The sequence below is a fragment of the Cadophora gregata genome (assembly GCF_030347475.1).
Source record: "Cadophora gregata isolate MNR1 chromosome Unknown scaffold_14, whole genome shotgun sequence".
NCBI lineage: Eukaryota > Fungi > Ascomycota > Leotiomycetes > Helotiales > Ploettnerulaceae > Cadophora > Cadophora gregata.
The window spans coordinates 853,839-868,669 of NW_026695937.1; the positions used below are offsets into that span (position 1 = coordinate 853,839).

The 14,831-nt window shown below is 49.1% G+C and overlaps 5 protein-coding genes across 5 annotated transcripts; 2 read left to right on the top strand and 3 right to left on the bottom strand.

Moving 5' to 3' along the window:
- Positions 1–353: 353 nt before the first annotated feature.
- ONS95_004356 (uncharacterized protein) lies at positions 354–2,427 on the top strand (the record flags this gene model as incomplete). The annotated part of the gene is made up of 6 exons (XM_058497716.1): positions 354–914; positions 963–1,091; positions 1,144–1,250; positions 1,304–1,367; positions 1,420–1,999; positions 2,049–2,427. Exons 1-6 carry the CDS (start codon positions 614–616, stop codon positions 2,425–2,427), a joined length of 1,560 nt encoding a protein of 519 aa, XP_058352442.1. The 5' UTR covers positions 354–613.
- A 337-nt stretch (positions 2,428–2,764) lies between these two features.
- On the top strand, positions 2,765–3,481 carry ONS95_004357 (uncharacterized protein; the record flags this gene model as incomplete). The annotated part of the gene is made up of 1 exon (XM_058497717.1): positions 2,765–3,481. One exon carries the CDS (start codon positions 2,765–2,767, stop codon positions 3,278–3,280), a length of 516 nt encoding a protein of 171 aa, XP_058352443.1. The 3' UTR covers positions 3,281–3,481.
- ONS95_004358 (uncharacterized protein) lies at positions 3,469–3,959 on the bottom strand (the record flags this gene model as incomplete). Its single annotated transcript, XM_058497718.1, has 1 exon — positions 3,469–3,959. The coding sequence occupies one exon, from the start codon at positions 3,957–3,959 to the stop codon at positions 3,549–3,551; it is 411 nt and encodes a 136-aa protein (XP_058352444.1). The 3' UTR covers positions 3,469–3,548.
- Positions 3,960–4,584: 625 nt separating this feature from the next.
- On the bottom strand, positions 4,585–5,669 carry ONS95_004359 (uncharacterized protein; the record flags this gene model as incomplete). Its single annotated transcript, XM_058497719.1, has 3 exons — positions 4,585–4,673; positions 4,931–5,257; positions 5,348–5,669. The coding sequence occupies 3 exons, from the start codon at positions 5,667–5,669 to the stop codon at positions 4,585–4,587; spliced, it is 738 nt and encodes a 245-aa protein (XP_058352445.1).
- An 813-nt stretch (positions 5,670–6,482) lies between these two features.
- Positions 6,483–11,819, bottom strand: ONS95_004360 (uncharacterized protein). The gene is made up of 3 exons (XM_058497720.1): positions 10,349–11,819; positions 9,961–10,297; positions 6,483–9,910 (listed from the first exon to the last, which is right to left on the bottom strand). The coding sequence occupies exons 2-3, from the start codon at positions 10,172–10,174 to the stop codon at positions 7,482–7,484; spliced, it is 2,643 nt and encodes an 880-aa protein (XP_058352446.1). The 5' UTR covers positions 10,175–10,297; positions 10,349–11,819; the 3' UTR covers positions 6,483–7,481.
- Between the last annotated feature and the right edge of the window lie 3,012 nt (positions 11,820–14,831).

The following is a 14,831-nucleotide window of genomic DNA, read 5'->3' on the forward strand; positions in this document are numbered from 1 at the left end:
GTGAGCTCTCATAAATGGCGTCGAATCTCGATCGAGCTGTCATACTTTCGTGAATATACTTGAGAATACGTCGCCGCAGAAGATAAATTCGCATTTGCAAATCCAACAAGCGAACTCGTTTCCCTCCCCTGTAAACAGAGTCTTGAGGAAGTAGACCTCGATGTCAGCCTCTTTGCTCACTAGCATTCCTTTGGAGAATAATTGCAAGTCGTAATTCTACCCATGAATTTAACCGGCCGATCAAGTTGACACGAAATCGGATCATTCGATGTTCCCGACACACTGCCGCTACATTGTTGGTTAAAGCAAGCTGTGACCGGCATGCCGCTTATCTTACGGAACGGCTATTGAAGCTTCCCCTCAACTCCACAATTGCTATTTGCACTCCGCTCTTACAATGCAGCGAAGGGCGAAGTGAGGATCAAAATACTCGTAGCCAATTCGCTGGGTAGGTGTAACGGAAAAAATTACCCCGCAAGACAGACATGAGATCCTTGACTGCAGGGTGGAAATCTCGACCCGGGGTTCTGGATATGGGAATCAGTCCCAGAACAGTAAGTCAGAAATCGAAACACGCGGCGGAGTGCCAGGAACATATAAGTTGGGCTTTGATATGTTCATGTTTAGCTCAACAAGATCTCAACACTCTCTTCACCGTCAGTCAGGAATCTTCATGATGGGAAACCAAAATCAGTCTGTCAATTTGTACACTTGGGGCTGTAGTTTGTTCGCTGCAGTCGGCTCTCTTCTCTATGGGATTGACTCTGGTGTGATATCGACTACCATATCCCACCAAAGTTTCCTCACAAAGTTTGCTCCATTTACACCTTCAATCAAAGGTGCTGTCGTCAGTATCTTCGGTGCTGGCTCATTCTTCGGAGTCATATTTGCTGGATGGGCAGCCGACGCTTGGGGTAAAGCTTATCCCACATTTTGTGATATCATGATCTAACTTACCATAGGACGTAAAAGGACAATTCAATTTGCATCGATCATCGCTATCATTGCTGGTGTTATCCAGGCCGCTGCTGTTAATGTTGGAATGCTAATTGCGGGCCGTTTTATTGGGGGAGTTGCAGTTGGTATCATGAGTAAGAAGTACCTCACAAAAATCCACTTAAGCGTCACTTATTGAGTTTTTAGATATGACTATACCAATATATAACAGCGAGATCGCACCACCTGCGAAGAGGGGAATGATCGCGGGTCTGCATGCACAGTTTGTTGGCGTTGGTTTTGCAGTCTCGAATGTAAGCACCAGTCAGTCACCCACTGCGCTGGCCAATGTTCTGATTGTGTACAGTGGATCGGATTCGGGTGTTCCTATGCAACGAATGACTTCCAATGGAGGTTTCCACTGGCTTTCCGTAAGTTATCAAGCTTTTTCCATCCATAAAACACCGTAGTGACCATCGCTAGAATGCGTACCGGCCGTAATCCTTCTAGCAGGAAGTTTCTGGCTTCCCTTCTCCCCTCGCTGGCTCATGGAGAAAGAACGCGATGACGAGGCTTACACCGTGCTCAAACGTCTTCACGGAAACATTGGCGCAGACGAATCTTTCTTCCAAGCCGAGTTCAGCCAAATGCGAGATCAGATCCGATTCGAGAACAGTGTCTCAGTTCGAAGCTTCTCCGATCTCTTCACCAAGCCCAGCAATAGGAAGAGACTCATACTTGCAATTCTTGTCCAAGTCTTCACACAACTTTCCGGTATTAACGTCATCAATTATTACCAGACGGATCTGTACAAGGGATTGGGCATTACCGGTCATAACGTCACATTGCTGGCGAGTATTTATGGAATGGTTGGTCCGATTGCCAATGTAATCTGTCTGTACTTTGTCGACAGCTGGGGACGGAAGAAGACCCTTTGGATCACAGGCATTATCATGACTGTGGACATGGGACTTGTCATGGCCATGACCGGAGCGTTCAGTCAGACCAGTAATGTTATCGGTAAGGGATTCGGAATTGCATTCATATTCTGCTTCTCTATCATGTAAGTTCTCTCAAATGAAGCCATGAGAGGATAAACACTAACTATTCAGCTACTCTCTCGGATACAACTCTATCCACTACATCTACGTCCCAGAAATTATGACAATGGCCATCCGTGCTAAGGGTTCCGCCATATCAGTCTGCTCCAACGTCTTGGTCAACATCGTTTTTAATCAAGTCTCACCCATTGCATTTGCCTCTGTCGGGTACAAATACTACTCCTTGTTTATCTGTACTAACGCTGTCGGAGCTATTGTGGTCTTCCTCATGTTCCCCGAGACCAAAGGCAAGAGCTTAGAGGAAATCGCTGCTATCTTCGGAGACGAAGTCATTGTGGCCAATCTTGATGCTACTCAGAACAAGATCGTGGCTCAGGGTGCGGAGGACGAGCAGGTTGAGCGTGTGGCAGGGAAAGCGGAGAATAAGTAGAAGCGAGGTAAACAAATTTAGCCGAGACAGGGTGGGGATAAAGTATACGTTTTTATGGAGACAAGATGAAATACGTTGATGCTCCAATCTATATTTTGCAGCCACATTTTTTTTTTAAAAAAATATCTACCAATCCAAGATAGATAGTTACTTGCTTTGAATCAAGATATAAATAAAACATAGGTAAGTGAACCTCCCAAAGCAGTAAGCGTGATGGCGCTTCCTGGCAAGGCTAATGACATCACTGGCTGGTCACCTAACGCGCGAGCTCCAGCAACTTTCAGCAACACCAGAATCAACAAAATTCCCCAACAGCTCTTTACCAACGAATAACAAAATGTCTCCCTCCAGAGGCCCGCCGCCCGAAGACCTCTCCTCAACATCCCAAAGCTCCACAGAAGCACGCGCAACAATCCGCTCTTCAAGCGCCCTCCACTCCGCCAAAGCAAACCTTCACTTCCTCTTTGCGCCCGACTCACCCACTTCACCACGACCCGCACATCTACGGACACGCGCACTCCTGCGCTCTCTCCGATACATAAGCATCTTCATATTCTGGCGTGTAGTACGGTACGCGAAATATGCGCTTGTAGGGTCGATTGTTGCTGCGCTGGGGGCGACGGCGTTTGGGGGCATGGTTAGTGGGGTTGGGTTCTTGCTTGCGCCGCCGACGATATTGGGGAGTTTGGGGATCGGCACGGCGTGGGCAGTGGGCAAGTGGGGATTCAGGAAGATGGGGGTTGGTGAGAAGGTTGTGCAGGGGGCGGAGAGGGAGGGGAGGGTTAGTAGGGAGGGAGTGAAGGAGAATGGGCAATGGAGAGACGTTCAAGGGCCGAGGGCAACTCCGTGGTGAGAAAGTTGTTTGGATCTTGATGTCTTGTCCATGAACATACAGTGTATCCATCTTACAATTACACGGATGAAGAAAAATGCACAATTGGCAGCGGAAGGATGATGTTTACTTCGTTCAAAAGTGCCAATATCTTTGAGATATTCATACCCATTGCCAAATCTGTGTAGAAATGTTGGTTTAAAGTGTGTGTCCAAACACCAGGTCTATATTACCTAAGTCTACACTTCTAGAATCGGCGAGATCATAACATCACATCATCAAATTCCCATTACAGCTTCGCCCCATCACCCATCTTAATCCTCCCTCCCTTCTCGCCCCCGAACTTCACCTTCCTTCTACCCCTTCTAACCTTCTTCTCAATCCTTGATTTCTTCCAAGCCCTGGCCATTCTCTTCCTCGAATAATTGACCGGACTCTCAACCCCAACAAAGATCGCCGCATCATACAAGAACCACCCAAATATCGCCCCAGATATCGGTCCACACCAAGGTCCATAGAACCAATAACCATTCCTAAAGGTCCCATTTCCGTGACTTACAGCTGGAAGCGCAAGTTTTGGGCCGAGATCCTGAGCTGGCGTGCTCGCGACTGGTCGAATCGGACTTCTCTCAGCTTGCCCAGTGCTTCCTTCATTCCCTCCCTCCCCGCCCCTATCAATCTCTACTTGCTCATCGGTCATGATATAAAGCTACAGAGTCAAAGAATTATTCAAACAACAGAAACATTGTGGAAACAGTCACCAAAGCAAAGATGTTGTTTGCCATTTGTGTCTGACTGATGTACAACAACGAGGATTTCAAAACAGAACAAGATGACAAGGAGAAACAAATGAACGCACGATTAGAAAATCACCCACTTTCTAAATATACTTCATAGCTGAATCAGGGTCTGTATGTGATGCAGTTCAGTGACTCCAATGACGGAAACTCAAGGCTCCGCTGCGGCTCAACAGGAAGACACTCTGTTGGCCAGGAAGTTTTCAAGGATATTGAGTGGATCATCGAACAGGTAATGGAAATGCTTAGCTGAGAGATTTTGCATCAGAACTTTCCGATGCCGCGAATACGTTTCCACTCTTTTTGTGAATGCAAGGTTATGAAGGTGTGAGAAGTGGAGTGAGACGAACGGGCACACTCAATGCCAGATCCTGGCTCATCCGCTTTCACCGGCTATCCGCAAACTCACGTGTGGGTATCTTTTCTAACTTGGATGACTGGATCCAAGCCATGGCAATCGACTATTTGTACATTCTGATTGATATCAGATTGGCATGCAGAAAGATTGCCTAGGACAGAACTCACACTTTAATAGAATCCTAGGACTTTGCACCCTTCAACCAGATCTGGAACCTCATCGGCCGTCCGGCTTGCAGCACCCCATCGTACCGAACCCACTAAAGAAAGTTAGCAAGTGTGATAAGTAGAGCGAGATATTTCAAATCTCAGAAATACCACTCAAGGACCGCTTAAACTCTCCAAGGGGAAAATACGAAAGTGGCATGACATTTAGACAACGCCAACCTCCCAGCAACGCGACATCGAATGTCATTTTGACAGCCCGAAAGTCGCATCAGGAAACGACATCTCTCAAAGGTTCCGAAGAAGGAACCACATCGCACAAGCCAAACTGACATATATAAACGGCACTTACTCTCATCCGTCGCCCAACACCCACCAACCTGCCACCTATTCGCACTAGGATCCACCTCTCTCGCCCAAATATTCTCATTCGTACCCAGCTTCCTAATCGCGACCTGCGTCCACGGATTCAACAAATGGTACGTCGTACTAACGCCCAGTCCCCAACTAGCATACACCTCCCTCTCCTCATCGACCACGACCTTGACTGCCCAAGCTCCACCAATCTGCGTGAGCCATCGATCTGTTGCTGCTTTTGAGGCGTGCGAGATGGCTACGCAGTGTAGTTGTGGGTATTTATTGGCTATACGACGGAGCTCGATGAAGTTCTTTTCGGCGACTGGTTTGACAATATGTGTAAGTGAACGCGCATTTCAAAGAGTTCACTACTGGGGAAAAGGATGTTCAGATATTGAAGGGGCAAACACACAAGGACACCCAGTATGTCTCAGAAATACCACAATCGTGCTCCTTCCATCCTCAGCTGGCAATCGAAACTTCATCGAATTCGGTGCTCTAGTCCCTAGAATTGGCGAGTCTGCTACCTCTACAGGAGGCGGCGGTGGCGTCTGCCATGATTTCAAAGCCTTTGGGACCTGGAGATCTTTGAAAGGGTTTGCGAATGGAAGCGCGGCATTCGAATTGCCGTCTTTGGAGCCATTTGGCTGGCTTGAGAAGTCTGGGACTGAAAGCGCATTGGATGGAATTCCCGCCTTGCGGAGAGCTATCTTTGTGGTGAGTTTTGCGAACATGGTATTTTATTTGAACTTCCCAACGAGATGTGAAGAGTGATAATTGCTAGAGAGAATGGGTGAGGAGAAAGGAATAAGAGCAACTTACGTTTAGAGTTATGGTTGAAGAGCTCAAGGTGTCAAGGCTTGAAACATAGGGGTGTCGCGAAATGGCGAGGCTGGCAAAGTGGGCCGCGTTCGTTTCAGGGTCCACATCACGTGTGATTACCCACGCAGTGGGTTTGTTTACATTACAAGCGAGGTAAGCTGTTGCAGTGTCCAGCACTTCAACGAGACTCATGGAAACTCAGATAGAGTTTCACAATGAACCAAAGCTCAGCACATTCAGGGAAAACTTCATCAATAATAGTTGCGCCCTGAAAACGCTACAATTTTCTTGAGAGGTAACCTCGCTCAGTCTTGGTCGAACATCGACACATGAAAAGTATGAATATATCTAATCATGGACACCACCCAGCAAAAAAGGCTACAATCATCATGATCCAAGGCAATTGTAAAATCCTCATCAAAGCCAATCGCAAAACCGTCATCGGAACCATGCCTTTCTACATCGGAATGATCAGCAGCGAGGCCATCCTCCCCTCTCTCACCTACTGAACGGAAGTGATAGGCGAGTAGGGTCAAGCAAGGCAAAAGGATAGAGACGGCAGATGGAAATCTCACAAAAACAGAAAGCTACGCAAAGAGGTGGTCCCGAAGCTAGCGGAATGCGCCACACTGCTGTTATATTCCCACAGTTCCACGCAGAAAGCAGCTTCCAAATATCTCTTGCAACCATCTTGTCACTTCTGGTTCAAAACACCAATCATAAGTTTTAGTATTTTCATTTTTTGTCTTTTCATCCACTGGTATATCAGACAGGCCATCCAAGCCGTCAAGGTATCTATCTGTATTTTCGCCCCTTGAATCTCACCAAGCTCATCATAGCTCTCTCATGCTCGCTCCCATTCGCTCTGGTACCCATCATCCAAAGATATGGTGATGAAAAAAATGAAAAGCCTTTTTGTCTTCCCGAAGGTGGCCCCGGCCCAACGCTGATCTATAAAAACATACAAAGTCGCGTCCGCACGATCAATATCTTTGACACCCCACCGCACCGTCTTTTATCTTCTTCTACTTCTTCGTCGTCGTCGCAGCATCGATCTCGTAACATCTCTCCGTGACCAAAGGCTTATATGCCCGCTCAGAGCCGACCCAGTCGTATCCCATAGGCAACAACAAAAATAGTAAACAGGAAGGGGGATGAACCAGTGCTGATATGCCAAACCAAAAAGAACCCCAGCGCATGCAACGTATATCAAGAGACAAACCAAGCCAAAACCAAAGCGGCCTGCCCATCGCAACCCGCAACATGTAAAACAAACCAGGAAAGTAATTGAAAACGAAGCCCGTCCTGGAGCGCTTGCAAATGCATCAAAGTAAAACCACAGACATTTGATATGTGGGAGTAGTTTCGGACACGGTGAGCCTATTCGACGCTCTTCCAGTTCATGAACATCTCTTTGGCCAAGCCAAATTCAGGTGGTTCTGTAGTCTTAGGCGACACAAAATCAGCTACGAGACCTCAGTAGCAGGACCACACTCCTTCTATTAACATGGAAACAACGTTGGAGCATCCGAGTGGGACAAACGGGACGAGAACTCTCGCATTCTGGATAAACGGCTATTCCAAGCCAAGTTCTAAATCCAAGAATGTGAAGGAGCTGGGACAGTCCCATCACGTCTCATTTACAATCGTGACACGACTTGGCGAATGCCAATTGGCATCCGCAAGTCGAACCTGGGATCCTCGCGTGGACGTCTTGTGTTCTTCTAGCCCCCCTTGCGTTCATTGACATGCACTGGCAGCTTCTCGGCGTGAGGCTCTCCATCACCACTCTTCATGTCCGAGCTACCAGCTTTCTTCTTGGATTTTTGGATTTTCTGCCAATTGCCAGGGGCGCCTTCGCTCTTCGAAGCTCGAGTGTGCCCATTTAGCTTTGAGACCGCTGGGGGTTGGACAGGTACAACGCCGTTTGACAGTCCAGTCTTCTGGGTAGGTTTTGGTGGTACACCGTTCGATTTCTTCTCAACCGGCTCGAACTTTCGGTTTGCCGTTGGCGATGGGGTTCGTGTTTCATAGACAGGAGACAAATGAGCCAAGTCGTCGCGATTGTAGTCCAGGCCAAGACCAATGTCAAGGGGAGACACCCCACCATTTTGCCGAGCCAACTTATTGCGAGAATTCGGTGAGAGCCGAAGCTGACCGTTCGTATCTATGGGCAGTAAAGTAGCGTTCGGGTTGACCGGCTGCGGAGCATGTTCGATTGAGGATGTCATACTGGAAGATGCACTCCCCACATCACTGTGCAGCGGTGTAGACCCATTCACAACCATAGGAGGCTGAGTTCGATTTTCTGGTCGAGTATCTCGAGGTGTGACCTGCCCAGATAGATCATGATCACCAAGTCCGTCACTTCCAGCTCTCGATGCTTGCGAAACTGAGTCTAAGGAACCGACGAAGATATCGCTACTTCGATCCTCGGAGATCGAGCCGTCACTGATAGAAGCTTGCCAGTTTGGGATCGACAATGGCACTGGGTTCGAGCCATTTACAACAATAGGTGTTTGGTTATTCAAGGCTCTGAGATTCGTGTTGGAAACACCATTTTGAGAGGAGAAGGATGGCAGTGGAGCACCTGTTGAAAATGACCGGTCATGTCCCAAGGGCGATGGAGATCGTGACGGCCTCTTGAGTCGATCTAGGATTGACTGAGGTAGCTGTTCCGCTGACAATCGGCGTGAACCGGCTCGGGATTGACCGAGGTCGCCGAACGTAGGAACTGGCATTGGTGCATTCGCTTGTCTTCTCCAGAACTGCGTTGGATCATTAACGTAATAACCAACATACTCCTTGGGTGTCGGGTCTTCGGACGCGGGCAGCGAGCCGTAACTAGATTCCATAGCGGATTCCGAATTTTCATCTGGGATGAAACTTGGAATTATATTTCCATTGACGGGACGCAGCTGTTGATATATTCCAAGACCAGGATGATGCATTCCGTTCCCGCTTATAGAAAGGGGCACTGGTCCAGAACGGGATGCTGGCTGGGATTGTGATCTTAATGCACTGGTCGACTGACCACCTTGGCTGGTACCATTGGTCACCGTTGATCGGTGCATACTCCGTCTCATTTCTGGCACGGCCGAGCTCAGTGAAGGAGAGGAAGGATTCGTAGTTGGGGTCTGGTAACCATACATACCCGGAGTTGCTGGGTACTGAAGGGGATAAAAGTACATATCTGGACGGATCGGAGCTGTCAGCGGCGGTTGGTCAAACGAACTGGTTCGATTTCGATCTGTAGCATGCTGTTTGGCCGGAGCACCATTAACTTGTGCTTGTCCATGTGACTGGGCATAAGCTTGGTTCTGCAGACCCTGCGCATACAGTTGAAGACGAAGACTGTTTTCCTGCGCTTGTAGGACCGAGTATGTGGCGAACAGATCATTGTGTAGCTGCGTCTGGGCTTGACGCTGGAGCCATGCTTCCTGTTGTGACAGATTTGGTGGGAGGCCGGGTATGTACCCGAGATTGTGGTCAAATGCTCCACTTGACGCTCTCCGGTTACTATTCCCATTTCGATTGTGCTGGTTGTGTCGTCCTCCTCCTCGATGGCCACCCCCTCTTCCGCCGCCCCGACTCGACTGTGAGCTACTCCGCAGAATTGGTTTTGGTTTCTGAGTCGGCCTCTGAAATGTATTGGTTTGCTTTTCCTCAGGAGGAAACACATACTGCTCACAACATTCTTCTAGCTTTCCTTCGGAAATCAGATCGAACGCTCTCCTCAGCTCCATATGCACTCCACGAAATGAGATGTCGTCGGCCGTGTTCCCCAGATTGCGGCCTACGTTGAAGGGCTCCTCAACGCATAATCGATTTCCGAACCCCGTATTCCACTTCTTTTCAGCTTTCGTTAATTGCCTGCCGTGCCGCACGGAAACAACTCCGTTGTCAAGATCAAATCCATGACCATAGAACCGGAAGAATTGAAACAGAAGTTCCCCAAGAGTTTCTTTATTGTTACTCCCGAATCCTGCCAGGGCTTCGAGATCGTCTGCGAAAGCGCTCTCTACGCCATTTTTAGGAGGGAGCTTATTGTGCGGCCGCTGATGTAGTGCTGGAAGTATCGGGGGATTGCGAGTCTGAAGAAAGAAGATAATCATGCATATCCAAGTGTACGAGCTCAGCGTACAACCGAAAGCTGAAAAAATATTAGAACAAAACTTGCAAGGTATGGGGGCATGCGCTTACCCGCATCATTGAGTATTCTCTTCTTTGTCCAATACTTGATGATCATGGCAAGCGGTCGTACTCGAGGGTCGATTTGAAGATATGTCCTGATCATCCGCGTGTTCTCCAAAGCCAAAGGATTATTTACGTTCATGTCGCACGCAAGAGATAATTCCGGATCCCATATCTTGACGATTGGTACTTTGGCATTTGGCACACATATGACCTTCTCCATCCCACCTAATCATAATTAGTTATCATCTGGAGACAGATCGGCACGGCTCACTCTTCGCTAGTAGCTCAGCAACCATACACACTCCCTCCATCTCTTTCCACTCTGTCGTGATACATATATCAACTGCAGCTTCGTTAGCCCTGTCAACCCTCCCGAATCACCAAAAGAACTAACCGTCGGAGTCGTCAGTAGCAAGCATGTTACCAGAAGAGCCAAAAACATGCACTCGTATGTCATGCCCAGGCCATTGCCCATTGAAAAGGTCTTCCAGTTTCTGCACGAGCGTTTCCCGATTCTTGTCGCTCTTAGCAGTCGGTAATAACCCATCGTACTTCTTTTTCATATCAGCCGAAACTTTCGCTTCTTCTTCCTCTGACAGCCTGCTCTTGATCTTAGATTGATCGAGCTTCTCCAGCTTCTTGTCTCCTACGCTGTAAGGTATCCGCCGCCTAGTGTTCGCCATAGCCGTCTCATACTTACAACCTCCTCGTTTCGCCGGATGGGGTTTTGGTGGGAGGGGTATATTCGATTCCGAATATGCAGAACGCGGCGAGTGGTTATTCGTCGCGTTCGGGGATGGTTCTCGGGATTCGTATGAAAATTTCCTGGCATGCTGATGCGGTGTCGAGGGGACCGAACTTGATTGTTGCGAGAAGTTGGTATTGTTATGCTGTGCGTGAGGTCGTATTGGGAGTTGATTTAGCTCCGCTTTCTTGCCCGGCATCTTGACTGCTTTGTCCTTCTCTGTTATGAGCGCGCGCTCTCCTTTACTGGATTTTCGTGCCTCCTTATTCCCATGACCACCCCGCCCAGCTGAATTGTTTGTTCTTGCCGTGGTGCTGCCACCTGAGCTGGATCGTTGTCCAGGCACAGCCTGAATGTGTTGTGGAGAAAGCAAGGGGGGGAGTGGCGAAGACTGAAGACGCGATGTTCTTCCAGCAGTGATGAGCCGATTGTAATGATCAAGTTGGGCTTGGTGGTATGAGGGTTGTTGAGGCAGAAGGATAGGAATCAGATCCAGTGGCGGAGGGAGCTGAGAGGTTACAGCAATGCTAGGCGGGGGCGGAGAGGAGCTGGGAACAGCAGCAGCAGCGAGAGTGTTGCGCCGGACGAGACGCGACCACTGAGTAGCCTGATATTGATACTGAGAATTACCAGAAGAAGACTGGCCCTCCATTCACTCACGACTGCAGGGAGTCGTGCTGTGAGTGTGGCTTCGCTCTTGTTCTGGACGAGGTGGATGGGGGGATGTGGAGGTGGATGGATGGTATTGTCAGACGAAGAGGCACAATCAGCCCAAAGCTGGCACAAACGCTCGAGGGCGAGGATGTCCCGTCTCTCTGGCTCGAAACGAGTGGATGACTTGTCTTTCTCAGGTTCTGGCTGGCTCGTAGTTGGGAATCGAATGAGAGCGGCGAGCGTGTATATGGATTTTGTCTTGGGTCGTTACCCCCTTCCTTTTGCAATGAGCGGTCGTCTCGAATTGGGGCTGCTTGCTGGCAGGTTCGCAGCAATGAGCAATGTGCGAGGGGATGAAGTTGGGTGTCGAAACGGCAGAGTGAAGGGTAGTTGGCCGCGATGAGAAATGGAGGAGAGAATTGTCGTCGGTGCCGCGCAGTGCAGTGCAGTGCAGTGCAGTGCAGTGTTGTGCTTTGTTCTCAAGCCAGACCGGTGCAGTGCAGTGCAGTGCAGTGCAGTACGGGACGGGTCTTCCACGCAGCACGGCGACGTGAATAATAGAGTGAGGTGAGAGGTGAGGGCGGCTTTGGGCCCTGGTTGGCCTAGCGGCTGCTGGTCCGAGTGTGGGTCGGCACTGGGCAGTCCCAGGAGCACCTGCAGCGCACTGCACCACTGCACCACCGCTCCTGCTCCACTGCACTGCACTTTCTTTGCTTGGCTTGGCTCCTCTCCTCCTCTCCTCCTCTCCTCCAGAGGGAGAACTGGAGAATCAATTGTGCAATAACATAAGGTACAACAATGGACACATTGTACTTTCATTAACATTATCATGGCTCAACATTGCCCCCTAAAGCCATAAAATCCCCAATCCTTTGCTGTGCATTGGCCTGGTCATTTGCTTCTGCTACCTTGGAGTCTATCCTCGAGTACCTGCTTTGAAACAATTTCTTGACCTTTGCTTGTCGAGAGGAATCATCCGTCCAGTCAAAGGGGGCCAATTCTGATTCGGCTCCAGGTGACGTCCATAGCGTACCTACATGTCGGTGTGCTACAAAGAAAGGCAAAGGCAAAGCCTCAGACAGGCCACACGCTCGTTGCTGCACTCCCAATATGGCTCGAGTCTTTATCCGCCGGCCAGAATCGACACGAGTCTTTGTGGTTGCTGGCCAATACAAGCCTTCTATTTCACCAGACTCGACCTGAATTGACAGTCAGCGCAGCCACGGTTCTTTGTGATGAGAATACCCGCCTGACAGCCCTCCACCATCTTCACCCCAAGGCAAGTCGATATCCAGGGGCCGGGGACTACGGGAAGAGAGCTGTACCTATGGCGCTACCTGTGCATCTGGCCCCAAACCATTTGACTTTACTCTTTTTTATGAAGGCGAGATTAAAATATGATGGTCCAATCCGAGCTTCGCTTCACAGACCGCTTTTACGCCAAATACAATTGATTTATTGGCCCAGATATATATCTCGCCTTCGTACCTTTGTTTTACTACTTCACACCTTCCTAAGTCGCTTGCTCAAGACCACAGGTCCGCAGCACCGCTGACTCAAGTCAGATGAGACGGAAACTGAATCTTCCCTCCAGTCTGACCCGACACGGTGCTTACTACACTATGCCATACGACCATACAGTTACAGATGCTACCTTTCAGCCTTGGGGGGCCCTGAAATACCTTCCATCGTACCAACCAGATGGATTCGACCCAGATAGACCGTCTGAAATCCTCCTCGTACTCGAATCTATATTTAATCGCCGGGTCGGCAGTCTCAGTCAGGGTCAGGTTGATCATACCAAAGTTACCATACTCCAGACAAGTATCTATCAGATTGCGGACCCCTACATCGGCCTTCCCCCCTTTTCAATCCTTAATTCCTTCCCAGCAGCCGAGTTGCCGCCTGAGACGAAACCGTTTCGCGGTTGAGCAGCCACCCTGAACATCTCTTATCACTCCATAGACGAAGCTTTCGTCGTCTGATGTTCTCGCAGCTGACGTACCTACCCGATTCATTTGTCCCCGAGTATTAAAATGAAACTCGAGCAGCAGACGGGAGTTCAAATCCTCATTTCCGAATCGAGTCAAAACCAGGGGAGGCTGTTAGGGAAATAATAATAAATGAAGCACCGTACCGTACCCACCGGAAGCTACCCCGCATAGGCCACGGGAACCCTGAAGCACCGCTTTCTGGCCCTGGCCCACCCTGGCCCAATAAAGCCACGGTCTTTATTGAGCAGCAATCCACCAAGCAAAATTGATGAAACTGAACAAATACGTGTTATGCCCACGCACACGCAGGCAATTCATATAGCACTCGATTAGGCGATTTCTACCATCAGTCGAACATTATTCGGGAAAACGGCCAGCTTTGAACGCGGGATATCAGAGCAAAAGACAAGCCAACCGCTGCTAGACCGGGGCCATTGGCCGGAGACCGACGCCACATCCGCTGCATCTGAAAGGCTTGGCAGTCTGCTTTCCTTTCAGGCCTTCAAAAGTCGAGCCACCCCTCATCCTCATCGTCGGACTGGAGGCATGTCCATTTGATATTCTAGTTGAAAGGCAAAACCTAAGAATAGTCGGAAGGCTGGATATCTGGGTGACCTTTGAATTTCTAGAGGTCAAGAGTCTCGCGCACGCCAAATTTACGGCTCATCTTGAGACGGACCTAAGTGGAAAATAGCTTGTTTGACGGGACGAGGGAGTCAATGATGGGATTCGGAGATACCAAGAGCCAACAAATGGGAGACTGCATCCGTTTGTCGCGATCGCCATACCACTTTATCTGATTTTTAGTATTGAAATATAGTGTGCGGACGCGCTGGGCATAAATAACCATATCGTATTACTGATCCCGAGACCTTGTTTCTGAGATGGAATGCTAGGAAGGTTTCGATAGGCGATACAGCAGTAGTCTAGACTCGTTGTGTTTGAAGTGGCTGAATTACTGCATTCTTGGACTGGACGTATTGTCAATGAAGCCTGGTTGATTGATCATGGAGGTAGTTGGAAGGATATGGGTGTCCGAAATCACTCCTTGCCCTGGGCCAGACTTGCACTACAGTGGAGAGCTATGTCAAGGTACTCGAGTCAACTAGCAAAGAGTCCATTCCAGGCCCGGCAGATACTACACGCACTTGAATATTCAGCTAACATCGCTTTAACAGCTTCTCGGAAGAGCCCCCATCGAAAATTTCAGTGTGAGTGAAGCGATGTAGGTTACGGAGGTATGTCTCTCCCTGCACTAGGGCGAGATTCTCAATGCCAAGCTTGGCCTTCTTACCCTTCGTTTTCTTCGTGATTAACGTATCGTTCAAAACAATACAACACGAAATGATGATGATAACATGTCTGCCTTTCACAAAGGGCTACCGCTCTTCCTGTCGCTCTCCCCTCTCCCGCGGATTCATGGAAGCCGCGGACACCAAGTCAACAGACACCGTCATCGATCCGGGACTTCACATGCATCATCC

What these genes read in the sequence shown, in the direction of transcription:
- ONS95_004360 (XM_058497720.1), bottom strand. Translation starts at nt 10,174, where the DNA reads ATGGAGAAGGTCATATGTGTGCCAAATGCCAAAGTACCAATCGTCAAG. An exon ending in GAGAATACTCAATGATGCGG is followed by an intron (nt 9,911 to 9,960) that starts GTAAGCGCATGC and finishes ATATTTTTTCAG; the next exon opens with CTTTCGGTTGTACGCTGAGC.